General features: G+C 33.0%; 1 protein-coding gene across 1 annotated transcript; it reads right to left on the reverse strand.

Moving 5' to 3' along the window:
• Positions 1 to 1,522: 1,522 nt before the first annotated feature.
• Positions 1,523 to 19,799, reverse strand: LOC105317630 (glycoprotein-N-acetylgalactosamine 3-beta-galactosyltransferase 1). Its single transcript, XM_034453273.2, has 5 exons — positions 19,562 to 19,799; positions 16,671 to 16,989; positions 9,507 to 9,739; positions 8,752 to 8,876; positions 1,523 to 6,500 (listed from the first exon to the last, which is right to left on the reverse strand). Exons 1-5 carry the CDS (start codon positions 19,797 to 19,799, stop codon positions 6,093 to 6,095), a joined length of 1,323 nt encoding a protein of 440 aa, XP_034309164.2. The 3' UTR covers positions 1,523 to 6,092.
• Positions 19,800 to 20,144: the final 345 nt, after the last annotated feature.

Genomic DNA, 20,144 nt, shown 5'->3' on the forward strand with positions numbered 1-20,144 from the left:
TCAGATCAGATCAGAGCGCTATATTCAAAAGTGCGCGCGGGATTCCTTTTTCTTTGGCGTCAGTTATAGGCTTACGCGGGCTTTTTCCCGCGAATTTTTCTATTGTCTCCATGTGCAAAGATGATATTTCATGACTACCATCGTTTGATGAGGGAAGAAAAATTAACCAAGAGTTTTTTTCTCAGCAAGTCACATGATCAAGACATTTGTAAACACCTCGATCTTTTTAAATGTATTTAAATTGTGCTTTCTAAGATTATAAAAATACTTTTAAAATATTCTCTTCCTGAAATCTTACTTTCCCTATCATCCATTTTTAAAATTAAATTGCTAAAAAAAAAATAGAATTGGTGGGGGGGGGGGGGGGGGAGTGCACGGTCTTGTCCACAAGCACCTGTGGAAGAAGATGGTAGTCATCTAGACTAGTACCTTACGTTTATGACGTAATCTACCAAGAGATTAAGAGTCATGCAAAGAAATGATTTCGCTTTTTGCAAAATTGGGATGATTTGGTTCTATTACAAGAGGTTTGGTTTGTGTTAACATTCTTTGTTGCAAAAGAAATTTGTTTTCGCATTTTGTAAAATTGGGATTATTTGGTTTTATAAAAATAATCTGCGTTTGGGATGGAATTTTGTGTACGAAAATTCTTTGTGGCTTTTGAAAATAGTTGCGGAGAGGTTGGTTTCTATTAGCTTTTAAATTTAGAATGTGGTTTATAAGTTCATAAATACATTGCATAATTTCTTCTCTCTCCAAAACCCACGAAATTACATAACTGAAGAACAATCGAACAGAATTTTTACGAACAGAATTAAAATATGATTATAGTCGTTTCAATTTTTAAAAATTATATTCAGTACATATATGTGCATGTAAAGTTCCATGCATTTGGGGGCCAAAAGAAAATATATCTGCTTTTTTGGTTGGTTGAAAATTATATTCATTACAGAAAAGTGCATCTTCATCGTATGATTTGGATCCGTGTATGGTATATAATACATGTGACATAAATTTTCAATAAAGACTTTGTTACACTGGAAGAGATATACATCTAGTATGTTAAAATCACAAACAAGCGGAAACCTTTCCCCTTGACTGATACAAGGCCAAACTGTCCCAGTTTTGTATGTTTTAAAAAGTTGAAACTTCTGTTGTACAAGGTTAAAGACCTATCCAAATAAGTATTGCAACATGTGCATCATACTTTTCTAAACTTAGTGATCTTTTAAATCAACTTAGATTGTTGTTGTTTTTTTAATCATTAATTTGGGTTGTTTATTGCATATGCATAAATTCAGAGCATCCAATCACAAAATTCAATCAAGATCAATTATTTTAAGAAGCCGCATTGTCTTAGTTCTTGATACAGGTTTATGATATTGAGTAAAAACGAACAAACGTTTTTTCAAAGAGCTCACATCAAGCGCATCCCTTCGTTTCATATCTCTCTCTCTCTCTCTCTCTCTCTCTCTCTCTCTCTCTCTCTCTCTCTCTCTCTAACAACAGACAAAAATCCAAATGTGGTAAACTCTTTTTATTTCATACATTGAAAAATATGGTTTAATCATACTCATCAATGGCAAACATTCAAATACATGGGTGGTTTTTTTTACTCGCAATATCCTTTCAAACGATTTTGATTTTCAATCATTAACACAATTAACAAAATAATGTAAACTAACCCACTAATTCCTTGATTACGAATGATATATTGAACTTAAAAACATATTTGACCAGAAGTTACAGCACATGTTGTGTGGACATCGATTTATAATTGCTTTTAAATCTAGAAAAATCTAATACTTATATTTATTTTACTTGGGACTAGATATATTTAAAACAGTTTTTTTTTTTAATTTTTACATTTCTTGAATGAATATATTAATTACATTTATATCAAAGTGTTTTTAACAATTTGATGATTTATACATGTTAAATAATACTTGCGTAAAAAGCCCATAACTAAAGAGAGATAACTCCAGAAACTCATCAGAAATAAAACGAAATAAAATGCAAATGTCAATAAGTTTTAAAATTGAACAAATTTCAATTTCGCTATTGATATTTTACTTTTTATCTATTTTTTTTTTTAAACTGCACTGCAGCAATTGTACAAACCTCAAATTCTAATTACATTCACATGCATAAAAACCCAACTTCCCAGATAAAAATCAGAAAATTGAACTGTTCAATTCCATCAAACAAATAATCTTAATTAACAAGCACTGTATTCACTTTTGGGAAAGTAAGTTTTGTTTTCAATGCATAACATTATCTTTGTTACACTACAGCTACAATGTAACATGGTGCAGACTATCATAATATCACAATGAAATTAAAATAATTTTTTCTGTGTGCTAAATTCATTAAAAATTACTTCCCTTGAAAGTTTACTAGAGAGAATAACTAAATGCTTCAGTGTAACAGTAACAGACTGATTAACTAGGCCATCCTTTTAAAAATGTGGTTTGTTTGGAATTGCCGCCTGGAGGTCTCTTGACCTGGGAGGGAGGGAGGGATTTTTTTTTCAAACTTGAAGTTTTCACTAATTAATAATTGGTAAAATAAATTTTAAAAATCTCCATATAAGAAGAGTTCTTCATTTTTTACTAATAAAATGTTATCAGCGTGGGTTATTTCAATGAGGTGGGAGGCAATTTCAAACAAACAGTAATTTTATTTTGGCCCTAGCTAGTTTTTGGGGTTCTTTTTTACATGTATTCATATACATTCACGAAGTAAGGAATCATTCTTTGAGTGTTATGATGTGATCAAATACGGTCAATTGTGATCAAATCAAATAAAGACTAAACAGCAATATGACTGATATGATCATCCCGCCCGACCGTATTTGATCACCTCATAATATCAAAAAATTGATTCCTTATTAATCACAGAATTTTCATCAATTGTACATAAAATATTAAAATACTGGTAGTCATTGATGAAATGTATTGGAATATACGTTACAAAATTGATTTGTGGACTTATCACAGCCAAAAATCACTCATCTGGAAAACGTAAATATTTGAATTTATAATTTTTTCCCACCTTTATTTGTTTATATACATGTTTATATAGGTTAAAAAATTTTGTGTTAATTACCTTCACATTTTTCTAATAGTTTCTATTTTTTTTTTAACATCGAAAAAAAACCCACCAATTTAAAGTTATCTCTGGCAGTCAAAAGCTTCAGAGCAATTAAATCAAAAAATGTGTAAAAATTCATTCAACTTGTTAAAAATTTTTAATATATGAAAAAGTGCAAAACTCTTTTTATTTAAAATGACATCATAGCCATGATGGCTTAATTCAATATCTAAAACAAGGCATCAATCAAGGAAATTTTCAGAGGTTGTTATATCATTTTTGGCAGAATGGTAAGTACATTTTTTGGTAATTTCTTTACTTTTACTATATAAATATAAATGTACATATCTAGTGGAACTGTAATTCACAGAATAGTCCACTCTCCTAACCCCCACCCCTGAAACATAATCTTAATCCATGCATGATTTTTTAATATTCATTAATTATATATCAAGAGTAAGTGCTTAGTATTAAAGTGTAAATCAAATACAAATGCATGAAAAAACCTTCATTTAAAACTGAAATTTTCATACACATTTATACTAAACAAAAAAAAAAAATCCAAATACATGTATGAACTGCATAGAACCTGTACATAATATACTGTGTTTAGGCATAAACAAAACATGAAATCATAATAGAAAATAAATTAAATTCAACAAGAAATACGGAAAAAACACAAAAAAAATACAAAAATCTTTTTATCAGCAAGAATTTCAAACATTCATCTCCCCCTCCCTGCAATGATGCACACTGAGGTCGTAAAATTTTGGTTAAAAGGAACATTGGTCTTTCCATTTAATATTTATAGCTGTTACATTGTGAAATGTTTCTCCAGATGTGAAGAAACAGTGTTTGTGATAATGTTTGTGGGTTTTTTTACTACACTCTTGCTTATAACCAAACTGCAGGTTTCAATTGAGATGCAATTTTGTGAGACTTGGAGAAAAACAGGTCTAGATGCCGACAGTATAGCATAAGCTCCCCCCAACTTCAGTCTCGTTGAGCTAAAAAGGGGTGGATGCAGATTAAAATTTCATGCTAAAAGGCCTTAAAATCTAAGACATTCTCACTTTTGATCAACAGTCTCACTTTTCTGCTAAATATCCCTATCAAATATGTGAAACAGAGATCAAAAGTGAAATTGCACAAGTCTTCTAGCCAAGGAGCCTGAAGAAAAATAAATATGTGTTTTCATGATAAATCCCACCATAACAAAATCAGAGTGTCATTTTGCTTGATCAAGCATGCTAACCTTTCGGTCATTAATAGCTATATCAGTAATCGTATGTAACAGTTTGCTTTCCACGAAATGATTCTTTACTTTTATTATCAAAAGCTGTTTCTATCATTATTGTCTCCCTTACAGCTCAGTGCTTCAGTAGGCAAATATTAATGGCACACTTTATAACTACTCACAACAAACTCTCTCTCTCTCTCTCTCTCTCTCTCTCTCTCTCTGATAAAATCTTTCTTTTCTGAAAGATAGGTCCCAAATAACATAAAAAGAAATGTCCATTTTTTACCTTTCAAAAGGAAAATTTTACGACTTCAGTGTGCATCGACCCGAGCATTAAACCCAGTCAAACAATGACATTTATAGCCTTCACAGACAGGCTGTTCAAATTCAAGTCTAACATGTACACATCAATGTTGAGATATGATTTGTTTTATTTAACGGAGGCAAACTTTTAAACAGAAAATATTGACAGAACAAACAGTATAGAATTAACTCAAAAAGAGCAAGCATTGGGTTATAGATATATATACCCTGTTGATAGAAGAATTCAACCATGGCCCAAGAGGAAAAATTCACAATCAATAAAATAACTTAATTGATATAATAGCTAGAATAAAAGGTAAATATTAGCAATGTACATAAAATTCATGCTGGATATCAAATAGAAATTATCAATACTTTATAATACTTCGTGTAGGTTTTGTAGAAAACATAAATTTTACATTTTATATACGACATCCCTCCCCTTCAAAGATTGCTTCCAAAGCCATACAAACATTGATACACATGTACAACTGTATACTTTTTATGAATATAACAGTGTTAACCTATGTATAATGTCAATCAAAGAACAAAACTAGCTGTCTCTTTCTCAAATAATATGTTAACAGCAGAGGTAAAAAAGAGCAGCAGTTTGGTAGATTGCTTTTCATTTTAATATCAATAAAGCTGTTGGATCCTTGCAGTATTTGAAAGAAAAATACCGTTAACCTTCTTTTTAAATTGAAAGAAATTCATAGATGTAATAAACATCTTAAGTTTGTATCCTTAACTAACCATTCCGATGAAAGAAAAAAAAATCTATGGGGTCAAAAAAGTGGAAACAAACAATAGTTTGAATGGAATGTAGGCCTTTACAGTAAAATATTGAACCTGCTTCTTTAGTTCTTTTCTTACTATAACAAACTTAACAGCATAAAAGATTGACACATAATGATAGTAATATAATCTGTAATACACATCTATGATACACAAATGGCAAGCATATTTTTTCGTGGGAAAAAAAAGGCAAATAAATGCATGTCAACAATTCTTCTATAAAATATATTCTGCATCTATACATATAAATTCAACAAACTCACACATTTTTCATTCCGTATTCTACAAATCATTCTAAATATCAGACACACAGATCATCAGCACATAAAAACTCCCCCTTAAAATCAAATATCAAATTCTAACATATCAACCAATGAAAAGGCTGGGTGGTCAACCATTCAGATCAACCTAACATCATTACATGTACATGTATAAAATGAAAAACTGTTTACAATTTGGCTCCAAAATCTGAACGACTTCCAATTATACCGTCCAGTAATTTTTTGGCAGAGCTCTTCTTCTTCAAAAGATTTATTTTGTCTTACCATGGCCTTGACCACCCTGCCCTTTCAATGGTTATAGAATCGAATCCCAATTAAAACCATATAAAAATCACAATAACCTCTTCACCAGAATGACACTTCTTCCCTTCCTCCCTTCGCTATGACGTCCCCTTCTCCTCTCCTGGCTTGGGTATATCCAGTTTGGGGGCCACTGTCTTTTTCTGCTCCGTCTTCACCTCTGCCATTGGGGTGGGGGTGGGAGTGGGGCTGGTTTTACGGACGGGTTGAGGGGTGGGTTTAAGGGTACTTAAAATTTTGGGGGCCTCTGTCTTTTTGACCGTTATCACTGGCTTTGCTGTCTCAGATTTTATTGTTTTATCTTTCGCTGTGAGTGTCTTTTCAACATTTACATTCGCGGCTGTCTTTGACTCGGAGTCCATCTCTATCTTAGTGACTGTATTGATGCCGTAAGGTTTGAGATGATAGATGAGGTACTCCAAGACATACATCATGTTTGGATTGACGTAGTGGAAGGAAATGGCGTAGTCACTGCAGCACTCTGGACCCTACATTAAAAGATAATGTCTGAGAACTGACCAATCATCACTCTGGACCCCCTACATTAAAAGATAACGTCTGCGAACTGACCAATCATAACTCTGGACCCTACATTAAAAGATAATGTCTGAGAACTGACCAATCATCACTCTGGACCCTACATTAAAAGATAACGTCTGAGAACTGACCAGTCATCACTCTGGACCCTTCATTTAAAAGATAACGCCCGAGAACTGACCAATCATCACTCTGGACCCTACATTAAAAGATAACGTCTGAGAACTGACCAATCATCACTCTGGACCCTTCATTTAAAAGATAACGTGGAGAACTGACCAATCATCACTCTGGACCCTTCATTTAAAAGATAACGTGGAGAACTGACCAATCATCACTCTGGACCCTATACATTCAAACCACAAAGCCTGAGAATTGACCAATCATTACTTTGGACCCTATACATTCAAAACACAAAGCCTGAGAATTGACCAATCATCACTCTGGACCATATACATTTTAAGTACAACACCTGAAATAGTCCATTTCTCACTCTGGACCCTTCAATCAAAACTAAAAGTCTATAGGAAGTGACCTATCTTTATGTTGGATCCTACATTCAAAACACAGTCTGAGAATTGACCATTTATTGAAACAAAAAGATTATAAATCAATGCTTAAACCAACAAAGGTAAATAAATTAGACTAAGTAACTAGGTTATCTTATTTTGTTTATATATAAACTGAAGGTACAGCCTCCCATTTCTTCAAAATGACTTAAAATATGTGATGTTATGATTAATGTTATTAGAATATAAGTTGAACTTAAAGTGGAAAAACACCTGGAAAAAGTCACTCAAATTAACAGAAAATTATTTGATATATAAGATATAATAATCAATAAGCTGTACATATGTCAAATAAAAGAAAAATTTGTTGTTTGGGGATAAAAAAAATTAATTCAGTTAAACAACAAAAGCCCCAGCGGGATTACAACTCGGGATGAATGGATCACAAGCCCGACACTTTATCACTCGGTTATGGAGTTACATGTTGTCGTCGAAAGAATCCTTATAATAAAACAAAATGTTGTTTCAAGCAGAGGTCAGCCATTTTGTGATGATGTGTTATTCAATCTTAAACTTAGTTATGCATTTGAAATGAAAATCGATGAGAGAACATTAAAAACCAGTAATGTGTAACTGAATTATTAATTAACAGTTATGATTTCATAACTTTCAGAATGATTGGCAAATATATTAGCATTTCAGAAAAAAGGAATAAACAGTCAAGTTTGCAAACAGCTAATGCGGCATTTTGAAAGATCATGCATACAAAATGTGTACAAAATTTACAGTGAAATGTTTTTCTGGTATGATGCATTTGACTATATACAAACAGAATAATGTATTTCACTGAACTCAAATTTCATCAAAAAACTCCATTTATATGCAAGTTCAAGGCTTTTAACTACATTATACACGTCATCTTTAAATAAAAACCCAATTTTTTTTAAAACATGAGTTTACGAGTGTGTTCTTTTACAGTTTGAATACCATCTATGTTCCCGTTTTAACTCTAGTGTTTCACATCTTCAGTGCAAAGCATTTTACTGCTGATTTTATGTTTACAGTACATGTTCCATTTAACAGTATGTGTAGATTCCACTTTTACAGTACATGGTGTGTTCAACTTTTGAAAGAATATTTCCCCTTTTAATAGTAAGATTTGAAAAGGTCCACTTTTACATTATAATGTATTACATGTTCCCCTTTGACAGTATTACATGTTCCCCTTTGAAAGTATTACATGTTCCCCTTTTTACAGTATTGCATGTTCCCCTTTTACAGTATTACATGTTCCCCTTTGACAGTATTACATGTTCCCCTTTGACAGTATTACATGTTCCCCTTTTTACAGTATTCCATGTTCCCCTTTTTACAGTATTCCATGTTCCCCTTTGACAGTATTACATGTTCCCCTTTGACAGTATTACATGTTCCCCTTTGACAGTATTACATGTTCTCCTTTTTACAGTATTACATGTTCCCCTTTTTACAGTATTACATGTTCCCCTTTGACAGTATTACATGTTCCCCTTTGACAGTATTACATGTTCCCCTTTTTACAGTATTACATGTTCCCCTTTTTACAGTATTACATGTTCCCCTTTGACAGTATTACATGTTCCCCTTTGACAGTATTACATGTTCCCCTTTTACAGTATTACATGTTCCCCTTTTAGAGTAATTGCCCACTGACCTGTTTGACAGGGTGGAAATTGTAGGAGAAGTACCACATGTCCTTGGGGAGGATCCCGGGGATCAGGTGGTGCTCCGGTACAAAGGGCATGAACGTCTCCCGACCCAGCTTGTCCAGACTGTCACCTGTTATAAAGACAACAACCAATGAGTGTCCACACCACTCCACAATGATAATTGTAATACAAAGACATCAACCAATAGGTGTCCATTCCACAATGATAATTGTTGAACAGATATGGTGATATAAATAACCCTCAAAATTTGTTTTGGGGTTTATAGCAATACATCCCTTAACATTTAACACTAATATTTTGGTCGTAATTGACCTCACTTGCAGTGACCATAACCCATGCCCACGACAATTTTATTCAGGCCCTCAACTTCAAAACGTTAACCTTTAACCTTTGTGATGTAAGACCTTACCTGCACTTTTGCATACTAAATATATGCCTCTACAATATATTTTCCTAACATTGAGTTGTTTAACTTTGTCAAGTTTGACTTTACCTGCAATGGTCCCAACTCCATGCATTATTCTTCTTCATTACTTCCCCTAATCTTCGCAATTCAAACATTTAATTAACCTTTGTTATGTTTGACTTTACCTGCAATGTCCCCAATCCTTTCATTTATACTCATGTTCACTATAATTTTTTTCCATAAACCTTTTGTTAAGTTAAATCTAATCTCAATTGGCCCAAACTCTTTGCATTAACAATTTAAACCTTTAACTCTCATCAACTTTGACATTACCTGCAATGACCCCGACCCTCTGCATACATTTCCCGAACTCCAAGTCCTCTGCTCCCCCTGCATCCACTCGGCAAAACTTTGGATCGTCCACCCCTTTCTCTACAAACTTTTTGAGCGCCATTTTACTGAGAACATACCCCGCTCCCCCAGACATGTAGCCTTGGGGGACGTAGGGTTTGAACCGCCGACCAAAGTAACTGGCCTCATTGGTGTTCTTGTTGGCAAGGAAATATCTGGAAACCAAAGCAACCAAAATCACTTTTGAACGAAGTAAAAAAAATGTGTTCTTGCTTTTTGTTTCTGATTTATACTGCATAAATTATGCAGAATTCTTAATATATTTTCAAAATATATAATATCCAAAACTGTAAAATTTAAATATTGCAAACAATTTCACTCTCCATATTGAATGAATGAGTAATTATAACTGAATTCTATCTTAAAGTGACTCAAGTTACAGTTAGTTCTGCATTTCTCCATACATTTTTAAACCTTTCTTTTACAACAAAATGCTAAATATTATAATTCATGTTATACATATGTTAAACATATGGCATTCTCATAGCTATCCTCACATAGAAGACCACTGCTGATTTTATCAATTAATGTATAAATACCAACGACCTTAGATTGGAAAAGGATGATAGCATGATAGCTACCTATACCACAGCCCTCCCTATTAAGAGGGCTTGATGGTTGTGGTGCTGTTTTTATACTGTATTGATCTCCTTTAGAAGAAGAGCTCTTCATGTATATGGAATTTTTTTTTATACAAAATAACATTTTAATTAAAAGCTTTACAAATCATTTCTAAAAATTTATGGTAGATTTGATAGTTCATTTGTTGCCCAGCCAGCTGTCTTTTAATTTACAATATGGTACTGTAACAGATTGCATGGGCTGAATGGCTCTTTTCATTCTGTTTGATCTTATAAAAGGACAAACTATCAATGGTAATCAAGATCTACGTTCATGGATGATGGTCTTAAATCCCTTTTTTTCTTTCATACGATATATAAAAACAGGCATGCTAACAAAGGGAGGTAATTATTTAATGATCTTATTCTTCACAATAGGATGAGAGCCTCATGCTTGATTGGAGATCTTAAAAGAACAATGTGCTCATTTTTCAGAGAGTTCTTTATTTGGTTATGGTAATTGCCTACTGCATGACACTATCAATCACCTTCCTGCTTTCACGATTTTATTTTGGTCTACGACAGTTTTAAAAAAGAACATAACTTGTTATACAACCAATTGTTTAGCACATGAGTTTAATATATAAGTGAACCTACATGCATACATGTAAAATCATATAATCTTTATTTTTTACTTGTGCCGTATACAGGGCGGAGAAAGCTTTGGGGAAGACAATTTGTAGGCAAGTTATGCATTGCCCCCCGCCCCACACACACACACCTTCTGTGAAATCTAGTTGTGTGGCAGTTCTTCGAATTTTTTAGGTTTTTTTTTCATCTTTCTTGCATGAATTACTATTCAATATATCTGCTATTCCTTTTTTTCTCCCAAAAAATATTTAACGTCAGAGGATATTCGACTTATCACTATTACAGAAAGCATCATTTGAAAATCTATGCACTTTACACCTTAAATACAAACAGAGTCAGACTTTTTGCAAGCTATCCTTAATACGCTATTCATAATCCATAACATTACAGAGAGAGAAATTTTAATTATTACTATTAATTATAATCACTCATTCTCTGACAGATTTAAGTGATACTGACTACAAATGTATGCTAAGTACACTTTTCAGATTCAGGGTTACAAAATATGCCTTTTAATAAGTCAGATTATCAAAATGAATCGTAACAAACTTTACAAAAACAAAGTTACACTTGTTTAGTGATATAATGCCTTTTAAAAAGACACTCAAAACCTAAGGCCTTGTTTACAAAAAGCAAATGAAAATAACCCTGATGATATTAAATGACAGATGTTCCAGTAAAGATTTTGTGAACATACACTGTACCTTGGTTTTTTTTTCTACTTTACAAACAGAAACTGTAAAAGGCTACCTGTATATAGATATCAACCTTTTTCCCTTTTTTGTAGCAAATATTACTGTGTGTCACTCCTGAGTAGACACTGTAGAAATATAAATGAGTAAGAGGAGGAGGTGGTGCATTTGAGAGAGAGAGAGAGAGAGAGAGAGAGAGAGAGAGAGAGAGAGAGAGAGGCAGACAGACAGACAGAAAGAGAGGAGAGAGAGAGCCACTATCAGGGAATATCAAATTAATAATCATGAATTGTTCGTACAGGCCTACGTATAGGCTTACAGTGTGAAATATACAACTTCAGTAGTGACTAGATACGATTCACTCAATACAGGACGCCCATTAGACTAAGTTTACATTAATATGATCAATTGTAATAATTAATCCATTTAAGTCTCAAGAAGAAAAGGGCCAGTCTTATACATGTCGCTGTTGTATTATAACACTAATTCTAACTCATCTGCAGACATCCTTCTGTCTGAAGTGCTTTCTATGTATCGCTGTAATCAGTCAGCGGTAACTTAATGTTATATGATGCATGCATGTTCTTACTAACAGCTGTTCATCGTTTAATAAATGTACTGTACATATAATATTTATATTTTCCCGTGTCTTTTGTATGTGATGACACTAGGAATCGATTTTGTAATGTATAGTCCAAAAAAATTTCATCAATGATGATTTAAATTATAATTAAAAATTACATCTACATAGATATAAGTAATTAGGCATAGGTGTCGGAACAGGTGAGGCTGGGGGGGGGGGGGGCTTTTTTTTGGCAAAGTTAGACATAACCATATCCATAATCCTATTTTTTTTTTTTTTTTTTGTCTTTTAGTCTTCCCCCCCCCCCCCCCCCCCCCCCCCCCCCGTTTTAAGTTGCTTCGAAAGACACTGTAAGGAAGTATGAGATAATCAAATATGGTTGGGTGTGATCAAATTTATACTGTAAACCAACTTTTATTTGCGTCCGAGAAATGTTTGCGAGGTTAGCGAGAGCCTTGTCGTCGCGAATATTTCTCGCAGCGAACCAATCTTTTGTCTATAGTTTTTATAACAATACAGGTCTGGATAAGGCTTGGTCGCGAACATTAGTCGTCGCGAACCAGTCTATGGACAGTTAATCGCGAAATAAAGTCGCCGCGAATAAAAATTGGTTTACAGTATCATATAGCCCTTCCAACAGGCTTTATTGGATTTGATCACCTTTGATCATCATTTGATTTATAAATTAAAACTATTCAAAATGCAAAAAATAGAGTGAAAACAAAACAGAAAACAGCGCATATTTTCCTGGATGTGGGAAATTAATAATATTATTTGTATAGTTTTATTGATCGAAATACAAGCGTGTGGGGTTAGACGAACAAGAAATTATATTGGTGTGGCCTTAATTACGAAGACTCGATACAATCAAATTTTCTTAGAGGAACAATAGGATTTGATTAGAGGTATATACTTATAGTTCATCCAATGTTCTACAAAGTAGCTGACAGACAAAAGAAAATAGAGTGCATGGAAACTTCAATTGATCTACCAAACAATTACTTCCTCAAGTCAAATTAAGAACAAACATAAAAAATACAAAGCTAATTTTCTTCTTTCAATGAAAGACATTGAAGATGCACAGCTGCTAATCCGACAAACAAATATGAGCAACAAAAGTTTCGTGACTGATTTAAACGAAATCTTGGTTGTATAATTGATAAAACCATCCCAGACTCTAATGTCTTTGTCCAGTCGTCTGCAAAACTGCATGTCCCAAAAAGTGTTGTGGGTGCAGGAATCCATTACAATCAGTCGCAACAGATGGAAGGGAGTGTTTTTTAAATAAATGTTTATCATGATCAATGCATGTACCAGTGACAACTACTGTGTGACAACATCATAAATGCTAATTTTATGTACCAGCTGTACACAATTATCTGATATTTTTTTTTATCTAATCTTGAGATCAAAATCCGTCAAACATTCTGCATCCGTTGCTATGCAGCAGCGAAGATCCTGTTACTCTACCAATGATGTCATAATTTGAAGGTGTCGAATTTCTGTAAACATACTATATCTGTCATGCATTTTTTAAGTGCATAATTATTTCTTCAAAATGTACCTATTACTTACATATATGTATGCATGACATTTAGCAATGTACAATATACTTGATTCAGCAGAAGTCACTTTTTGCCCAAAAAACTTGAATACACCGCCAAATGTAACAGGTTTACACTATACCGTATGTAAATAATTTTATTTATATTTTTGAAAACTTCAATTAACTTTGTTAGTCAGTCAGCCTGAGTCAGGAGAGAACAAGTTAAATCACAGTACTGATGACCATCTACATACAAGATGTCTGCATGAGTCGACACACTGACGGATCTAGATGGCCCTAATCAAAAAACAAGACGGATCTAGGTATGTCCATGCAATTACTCAATTTCTCCCATTGCATCTCATACTATATGTGTGTGTGTGAATCATAAAGGTACCTTTCACAAGAATAGAGTTTCCTATCACCAAGACAATGTCCCACCAATTCCCTGCTTTTCTCTTTAAAGCCGTTAAATAAGTGCATATCATTTGTTTCATTTCAACAAGTTGTTAACTGTCACTTGAAACAAACTACAGATTCTGAACCAATCAATTTATCAATATCTACTTATCTAATCATGCAAATATACTGTTACTTGAAGTTAATTAAAAATATTGGATACATTATATAATCATATGCTTATTAAATATAGATACATGTACATGTATCATGTAATATCATGTAATTATAGCACTGTAGTAATATCACCTCCAATGATATAGTATCCACTAATAATATATAACTTAAAGTTGCATTAGTGGTCAAAACCCTGACCATTAATTATACAATTATATCATTAACTAATAAATGAACTACACATTAAAATCAAGTTGTCTTTTTTTTTTTTTACTTTCTTTCCCTTCAATCTAAACAAGCAATACTCATGAAGAAGAAGACACATTTAAATTATGAACATGAAAGTACGACATTCAAAAAATCAACTCTAGATCTACACTGTGCAGTTTGTATGTGCTGAGCCACATCATATTACTTTACAAAAAGTTGTACATATGTATGTAGAACATGTCCCGCAAAAATGGAAATTTGCACTCTTAATCAAAGGTACGTGTGACCTAGCGTTACATGTATAAAGGCCCTGGAGAGATCTACGTGGTATATACTCATACATGTGTTACCAGTGTATGAACCATCTTATCATCATATCCTTCTATTTCCAGACCTACAGACCAAAGGAACCCGGACCTGATAAGAGGAGCAATCTATTTACAGAAGAATTCAATCGCAAATTCTTTTATCGACAAGGTTAAATGGGGGTGGACCTTAGTTCTAATGTCACAGGTAGCTGTGTTATAGGGGTTAAAAAGTCACAGGAAGCGAATACGTGTTGTACTGGGTCATTTCCTTGTAAATTTTAAAGTAAAACACTTTCCATTTTAAGAATTCAATAAAAAAAAAACCACAATATTTATATCTTAATAGCAAGATATTTACTGAAAAACCAAAAGGCCTCTTCCCTTCCAATACCCACTATAATTGTTTTATTTTGTAAACAACCAGACTTTTGAGATTCCGCTTTATTCCAATATATTATATATAAATGTGTCGTTTCCTAAGTAAGGGTGGGACAGAGCGTACAGTTACTCCTTATAAGTAGCAATACAATGTAAGTAGGCTACATACACATTCAAATGATGTGTCCCGGTCGAGAGCAATTTTCAAATGGCTGTAAGTTAGCGACCGGAAGTTTTGGAACACAGAAAATCTTATATTACCAAAAAATTGAAAATTGATTTATATATATTAAAGAAAAATATAAGTAATCGGAGTTTTATCCAATAAAACAACTATCTTAATTTGTTTAGCGTGAAAAATATCGAAATAATATTTATATGAAAACATCGATAGACTATCTTTAAAAAATTTATATAAGCAGTGCGACACATAGGCTAGTGGGTAAGTCACCCGATTCACACACGATAGGTCCGCGGTTCGACAATCCGTCACGGCTGTGACTTTTTATCTTAATCTAATACTTTCTACACTGAAAATGATACAAAAAAATAAATATTTTTTAAACACATCTGTTACATTTCAAAAGGCACCCATGTCCATTACATGTACATATCATTTCATATCATATATTTCAATTTCAATTTCTTTATTAACCAATTAAGGGCCCTCAAGGGGCAACATGAAGACTGTTGACATACAACATCCAATGAACATAAAACATTCAATAAACATATAAAAGAGGGAAAGAGCTGGATGATTGAAAGAGCTAAGACAGACATGGACAATTAAATAGTATATATGTATATATATATATGTATAATGATGTATGTATCCATACATTCAATATAGTGTCTTCTATATATATATGTGTACTACCAATAACATCTTTCAGGTATGAAAAATCTCTTTATGAAAAGCTGAAATAATTTTCACAGTGAATACCAGTATTACTTATATGATTCATAACCTTAAATTAATGAAATGAAATCTTGAAGTTTATAATTATCGAAAACAAAAACTTTGTTTTGTAACCATTTTTAAGATAATCTCTACTTCTACCTTTAGATTTATAAACCAAATTTTAGTTATCAATTTCTTGTAACTTGTTAAAGTATATGACTTATTAACTACCTCTCCCCTAAAACATTGTTTGCAAAGGTAAAAATAAGAGGTGTTGAGTGTCGAATCTAGAACAAGACAGCAGGTAATATCATGCATGCGTGTATTTGTAAAGTAGCACACAGAGAAGAAAGAAGGCTACCTTAAGATTGTGTCGAAAATTGAAGTAAAAGGGAGATATTAAAAAGTAGAAGGGGGCTGTGGGTCAAGCTTATAGCTTGACTGTGTTTGAAATGCAATTACAGGCAGGTAATTATGTAGTTATAGGTGGGGGAAGTCCCTGCCTCCCGGGTCTTAGAGACAACCCTGGTGACAGGTGTCCAAGAAATAGCCGCATTGCTTCAAACCCAATCCAATCACACAGGAGATATTAGATTACTTTGTGTCATACTATAGTAGTTCATCTCAAAATTACCTTGAAAAATTTACCTAATTCTTTTTATTTGCAAAAAAAATTCTTACCGAAGATTTTCTACAATAACATATGTATCATCATCTGCCTTCATGAACCAGTCGGCATCGTTGTAATGGTTTTGGTAAATGTATTTGAAGGCCGCTTTCGTTTTGGCCCATAAGTTGTTGCGGCCCTCGGAAACTTTCAGGGCGATGGAGGGAAGTTTATCGTCAGCGACAGAACTCATAAACAGCAACTTGTTGCACCGCTTACCCCAGGTTGCTTTCACGTGGCGAGCTTTGCTCTCGTGGTTTGACGGATTTGTCATCACCCAACACAACACACGGACTTTCTTCTCCAAAGCCCTGGCCACTTCTGAAACCTCCTCTGTCAAAATAGAAAAATAAACAACCCTGGTTTAATAAAGAAAAGAAGATACAAAAGCTTTACTTTTATTCAATTTGTAACACAACTGTCAACTTGTATGCCATAAAATCTGAAGAATGGGTATTGATAAAAAAAAACATAGACTAAGTGTTAAAATGGGTCTTCAGACAAAAATTTTAGGCAGGCAATCAAAAACATAAAAACATAAGTTTTTTAATCCAAACAAAGGGGACTTGAAAACCTTTCTGAAGAAATAGCAAAGGCACCTTATAAGGACAGATGAATGCATGGTTAATGGGTATAAAGTTTTATGAAAAAGGCCTTTTTATTTGGGGAATGAATATATTTTAGCACAACCCATATAATCTAATTTTAAACCTTGCATAATGTAAGTTTCATCATTTTTTTTTTTCTAAAATGTCCATTATGTAATATTATGACTAAAACCTGTAATATATCAGATGCATAAGAATTTTCACTCAATATTCAGAACTTGAAGATAAAAACCTTATATTTCAGTGGCATTTAAAAAAGTTTACCATGATAGAAAAAGCTGGGTTTTGGATATTTTTGTAACAATTGATAATTTTAAAAATTACCAGTAGTTAAAAATATATTTGGCTTTTGATGTCTTATTCTAATTTTAAAATTTTGACACAACATATATTCAGAATACATGGAATATGTTTAGATTTTTGAAGATTGAGCAAAAAGCAATTTCTATTGGCCGGGTCATATCTAAATGCACAAAAAACATAATGATATTATAAATTTTTAACAAAAAACAAGCCATAAAAATTGTAGGAAAACAATGAATGGCATAGGATATCATTTTCATTAACATTTATTGTGACATTATCAAATACATGTATTAAATATTTTGATTGTTGTTGAGTTAAAAGAGCTGAAATACATGAAGTAGGTATTAATACCAGCAAAAAGTATCAATGTGTAGTACAATATTGACATACAAAACCTATCCTTGGGGTATATAAGGTATTAAACTAATACACCAGAAAACTTGGCTAATGTTTTGTATAAATGTGCCAATTAAGCCTCTTGCACTTCCAAGATCAGGGACCGCAAATCTAGCGATTTCGAGTCTTGAACAAGCATATAATGTAGTTAGAAGAGCTCCTTAATCTGTTAAGGCCTAAAAAAAAAAGTTGTGTGTCTAGGGTAACCCGACCTTACCTACAAAGATGCCCCGATCCGACCATTTATAGATGTCTGTTTTTATCCAATTGTGAATTTTATATTATTTCTGTTAAAAAATCCGCTTTTAAATATGACACAAACAAACATTCCTAGGATTCATGCAGAAAAAATATGATAAAATTAAAAAAATCCCTACATACCAAACCTAATTTTTTCATCAGTGTTACCCTAAACACACAATTTTTATTAATTAGGCTTAATTTATACAAATCAATGAATTCAATATAGAAATTAGCGTTATTGAGTCTGAATATTTCACTGAAAATACCCCCCAGTGCCTGGTATCCACATTGCAGCAACATGAGCAATGTCTTGTCATTTGTTCTAACTATAAATCCAAGATCTTTATTTATCCACTCCAATCCACCTGTCTGCTGATTAGTGATTATTAATTTAGTATCACTGTTTTTAATATTCACACTCAGTGAAAAGTTTAATTTATAGCATAACACATATCTGAGGTCAAATTCAAATAATTTTATTTTTTACATGTAATTCCATGGATACTTGCATGTAATTGGGGTTTTTGATGATTTTAAAGTACATGTATTAAAAGATGTAAATACATGCAAGTTTTTTGAAGACTAATAGAAACAAGCTTAGTATAATTAAATTCCAAAAGTTTATGATGCAAATCATGAAAATTTACTTATAGAGGCTACCATGGTAATTCTGATAATTTTAAAAACTGTGAAAAATCCTCTGAGTTTCTTGCCTTTTCTTCTTGAAAGCCTTGTCATGCATCTTTAATATGGAATGATTTTACAAAATATTCCTGGTGGTACAAAACATTGCTATAAAATTAAAAAAATTCCCAAATTTAAGGATAATGGCCCTATTTAGTTTCAAAATGCAATGTGACAGCCCTGTAAAAATAATTAATGACTAAATCGAATTCTATCGGTACATCCTATCGGTATATTAACCTTAGGGATAAATAAAAACAAGGTGGAGATTAATTCAGCCAAACAAGATTGATTTATGTTGCACGGTAAAGAGTTTTACATAGAAAGTTTTTTTGTTTAACTTTTTAGAAAAAATAACGGTTCAAAACATCTTGATAAATAACTGAAAAAGATATTTTTGACACAAACTAAAAAGCTATAGTGATTTATGACCCCGTATATATGCGTATCTCATGCCCTGGGAACAAAGGAACGTAGATGCAAAATGTATACAATTATTCTCTTATCTTTCACTGATTTCATTCACAGAGACCAAAACAGGGAAGGTCTATTCGATATCCAGATAAGGAAGAAAGCATACCTTTAAACACACCTGGAAATCGCAAATTTATGGATCCGCCGGAAGGGAAACACAAAATTTTATTAAAAGCAAATGTATGATCAAGTACCTGAGTGAGTGTTAAAATGTTGGTCTGCCCACTCGATGATTTGGTTTGGTCCTGCCACTTTGTCATTTTCCCCATGACTGTGTGGGCTCTCTGGAAAAAATCCGCCGAATATGAACCCCGGAGATCCCTTTGGACTGTGATGTACAGTTGTAGCGCTGTAGAAGGAATAAAAATACGTAACACTGAATCCGAAGAAGATTCCGAACCCAAACAGAGTAAAACTGCCCTTGTCTAACATTTTGTTTCTTCGTTCATGATACGCCCTCCAGCCTTTTGTTTACATTTTTACTTTACAACTGAGACTGACGAGGCCAAACTGCCAAAGGCTGACATTTTGCACGCATTTTGTAACTCCGCATACAGAAAATCGATATGGAAATCGCGGGAAATTTAAAATAGATCATTGGGAGTCATTTCAGAGTTGTCTAAAAGTTTGTCGACAATCGCGTTTTTGTCATTTTAAAAGGGTTTACATATACATTTAGACTACCTAATTATTTGTTATGAAAATACAAACTACTTGTAGGTCTCTGTGTGTACCAATTAAGTTTAAAGTTATTGTTTTCGTCACTTTTTGCAGGGA

This window comes from Magallana gigas, chromosome 10 (assembly GCF_963853765.1).
Source record: "Magallana gigas chromosome 10, xbMagGiga1.1, whole genome shotgun sequence".
Classification (NCBI taxonomy): domain Eukaryota; kingdom Metazoa; phylum Mollusca; class Bivalvia; order Ostreida; family Ostreidae; genus Magallana; species Magallana gigas.